General features: G+C 34.5%; 1 protein-coding gene across 1 annotated transcript; it reads right to left on the bottom strand.

The window, feature by feature from the left end:
- Positions 1 to 235: 235 nt before the first annotated feature.
- LOC120273101 (dof zinc finger protein DOF4.6-like) lies at positions 236 to 1941 on the bottom strand. The gene is made up of 2 exons (XM_039279751.1): positions 1769 to 1941; positions 236 to 1632 (listed from the first exon to the last, which is right to left on the bottom strand). The coding sequence occupies exons 1-2, from the start codon at positions 1799 to 1801 to the stop codon at positions 994 to 996; spliced, it is 672 nt and encodes a 223-aa protein (XP_039135685.1). The 5' UTR covers positions 1802 to 1941; the 3' UTR covers positions 236 to 993.
- Positions 1942 to 2418: the final 477 nt, after the last annotated feature.

Genomic DNA, 2418 nt, shown 5'->3' on the forward strand with positions numbered 1-2418 from the left:
CATTTTCTTTTCCTAAATCTTAATACTAATCAAATTACATTAGAATATATACAATAATGATTGCTAAAACCTTTATTTCATTTTCATGCCAACACTTTGTCAGTTGTCACTAGTTAATTTCAGAAAAAATTTAAAATTGTCAACAAGATTAATTTCCACTTTCAAATATCAACATATGTAGAGAAGAACAAAATGACTTCATAAAAAAACAAATTTAAACATGGCTCAAATCATAGAACTCTAACCCAATTCTGAAACTATATATATATAATTCAAAGACAAGCAAATTAACAAGCCCAAAATGTTCATCTCCCTAAAAAGATAAACAAGGCAATGATAAAAGATAACTTTATTCATACATAAATATATATATATAGATCTTCAAAAGCATTCAACTATATATAAACAGGACTCACTAAAGCTAAAGCTAAAGCCAAAGCCAATGCTTCCAATGAACACCTCAAATGAACATGGTTTTCACATCACTTACCCCACTTACACAAAGCTTGTAATGAAAGTCATAATGAAGAAGAAAGCATGTGCATGGGGACACGTGCAGCGCATGCAAGCATTATGGTTGGCCTTGCGCACGCTGTAATACATACATTCCCCCACCCCTCATGACCTTTGCTTCACATGCTCCAAAGGTGGTGCACAATGATATGGATCCCACTCTTATCATTTCTCTCTTGAACTCTACTTCCATGCCACCATTCCAATATCACATCCTAGGTTGTATTTTACCTTTCTTCATTCATCTCCATTACCCTACTCCTATTATATTTCCTTTTCCTTCCCAAGCTCCAACAATGGCTATCTATCATGAATACAAAGTTCAAGACATAAAAGATAAAGGTCTTGAAAACAACACCAAAGCTCATATATATATATATATATATATATATATATAGATATAGATATAGATATATATAGATAAGAAGAAACTAGAAGGTTATAATTTAATACAAAAGGTATTAATAGTAGAGTATGTGTTTAACCAATGAAGGAGCTGTTGAGAAGACCATGCCAAGATGAACCAACTCCAGCTGAATCCACATCAACATGACCAAGTTGCCATTGAAGACCCATCAACACTTTGTTCTCCTCTTGGCTAGCACTACTGCCCATGAATCCTCCATCAAACCCATAGCAGAGGTTGTTGTGGTTGTAGTTATTGTTGTTGTTGTTGTTGTTGTTGTTGTTACTGGTGGTGGTGTCAAGGAATCCATTTCTTAGAATATCAAGAAAGCCAGAGTTAAGATTAGGGAAATTAGGGTTAGGGTTAGGGTTAGCAGGGAAGGGAGGAAGAGGAGAAGTGATTAAGGGATGGTCTTGAGTTCTTTTAGAGGACTTCTTGTTCTTCCTACAGCCACCACCAACTGGGACATTCCTAAGGGATCCACCTTTAGTCCAGTACCTTCTGCAACCCTTGCAGAAGTATCTTGGCTGAGAGAGGCTGTAGTTGTTATAGTAACAAAACTTTGTGTTTGTGGACTCACATCTTGGACACTTCACTGATGTTTCTGGGTTTGGTTTTGGTTTCTTTTCTTGTTGTTGTTGTTGTTGTTGTTGTTGCTGTTCTTTAGGACACTCTCCTAACATGTCTTCCAGTCTATGACTACCAGCCATGATCTATGCATCAAAACATTCAAACCAAAATAAAACATCAAAAGATCTATCTATCTATCTTTCTATCTATCAATCTATATATATGTATATATATGTATGTAAAATTAAGAGGGGAGATGAATTGAAAGATTGTTGTTACCTGGAAATTGGGGTTAAACTTAGAGACATCCATGCATGCAAAATGATCAAGTTAGCAAGTGAAGAAGAAGAAGAAGAAGAGAAGAAGATGATTGAATTGAGTACAAGACTATAGATTAGTTTGGCTTGCAAGCTGGGAAAGCATGGCAAGAGAAGAGAAGAGAGAGAGAGAGAGAGAGAAAGAAAGAAGGGAAGGCGTTTTGTGGGCCCCTGAGATCACTTGGCTTGACGCGCAACAGAGTCACAAGATGGGCCCCAGCCCGACAAACTATGGGCCCCACCACTAACCACGCCGATTAATCGCCGCCATTATCTACTATACATACTCGCCGATTTTTCTGTTTTACTTAACCCCCATTTTAAAACTCAAAATTAATAGTAGAAAAAATTTTCACATCATCCTTCCAATTTTGTAACTTGATTAACTCAACTATTTCATATAATTTTAACACTATCTGATAACTTATTTTTTAGTACTTTTATCAAAAATATTCATCATCGATTTTAAACGGAAACATAAAATAGTAAACAAATATTAAATAAAAATATTAGATTTTAAATGATGATTTATGTAGTTATATAAAAATATACTGTGTTAAATAAAAAATATAATTAATAAATATGAAGTATATTTTGTAAGTGGAGAAAAAT

Source organism: Dioscorea cayenensis, chromosome 12 (assembly GCF_009730915.1).
Source record: "Dioscorea cayenensis subsp. rotundata cultivar TDr96_F1 chromosome 12, TDr96_F1_v2_PseudoChromosome.rev07_lg8_w22 25.fasta, whole genome shotgun sequence".
In the NCBI taxonomy this organism is placed as follows: domain Eukaryota; kingdom Viridiplantae; phylum Streptophyta; class Magnoliopsida; order Dioscoreales; family Dioscoreaceae; genus Dioscorea; species Dioscorea cayenensis.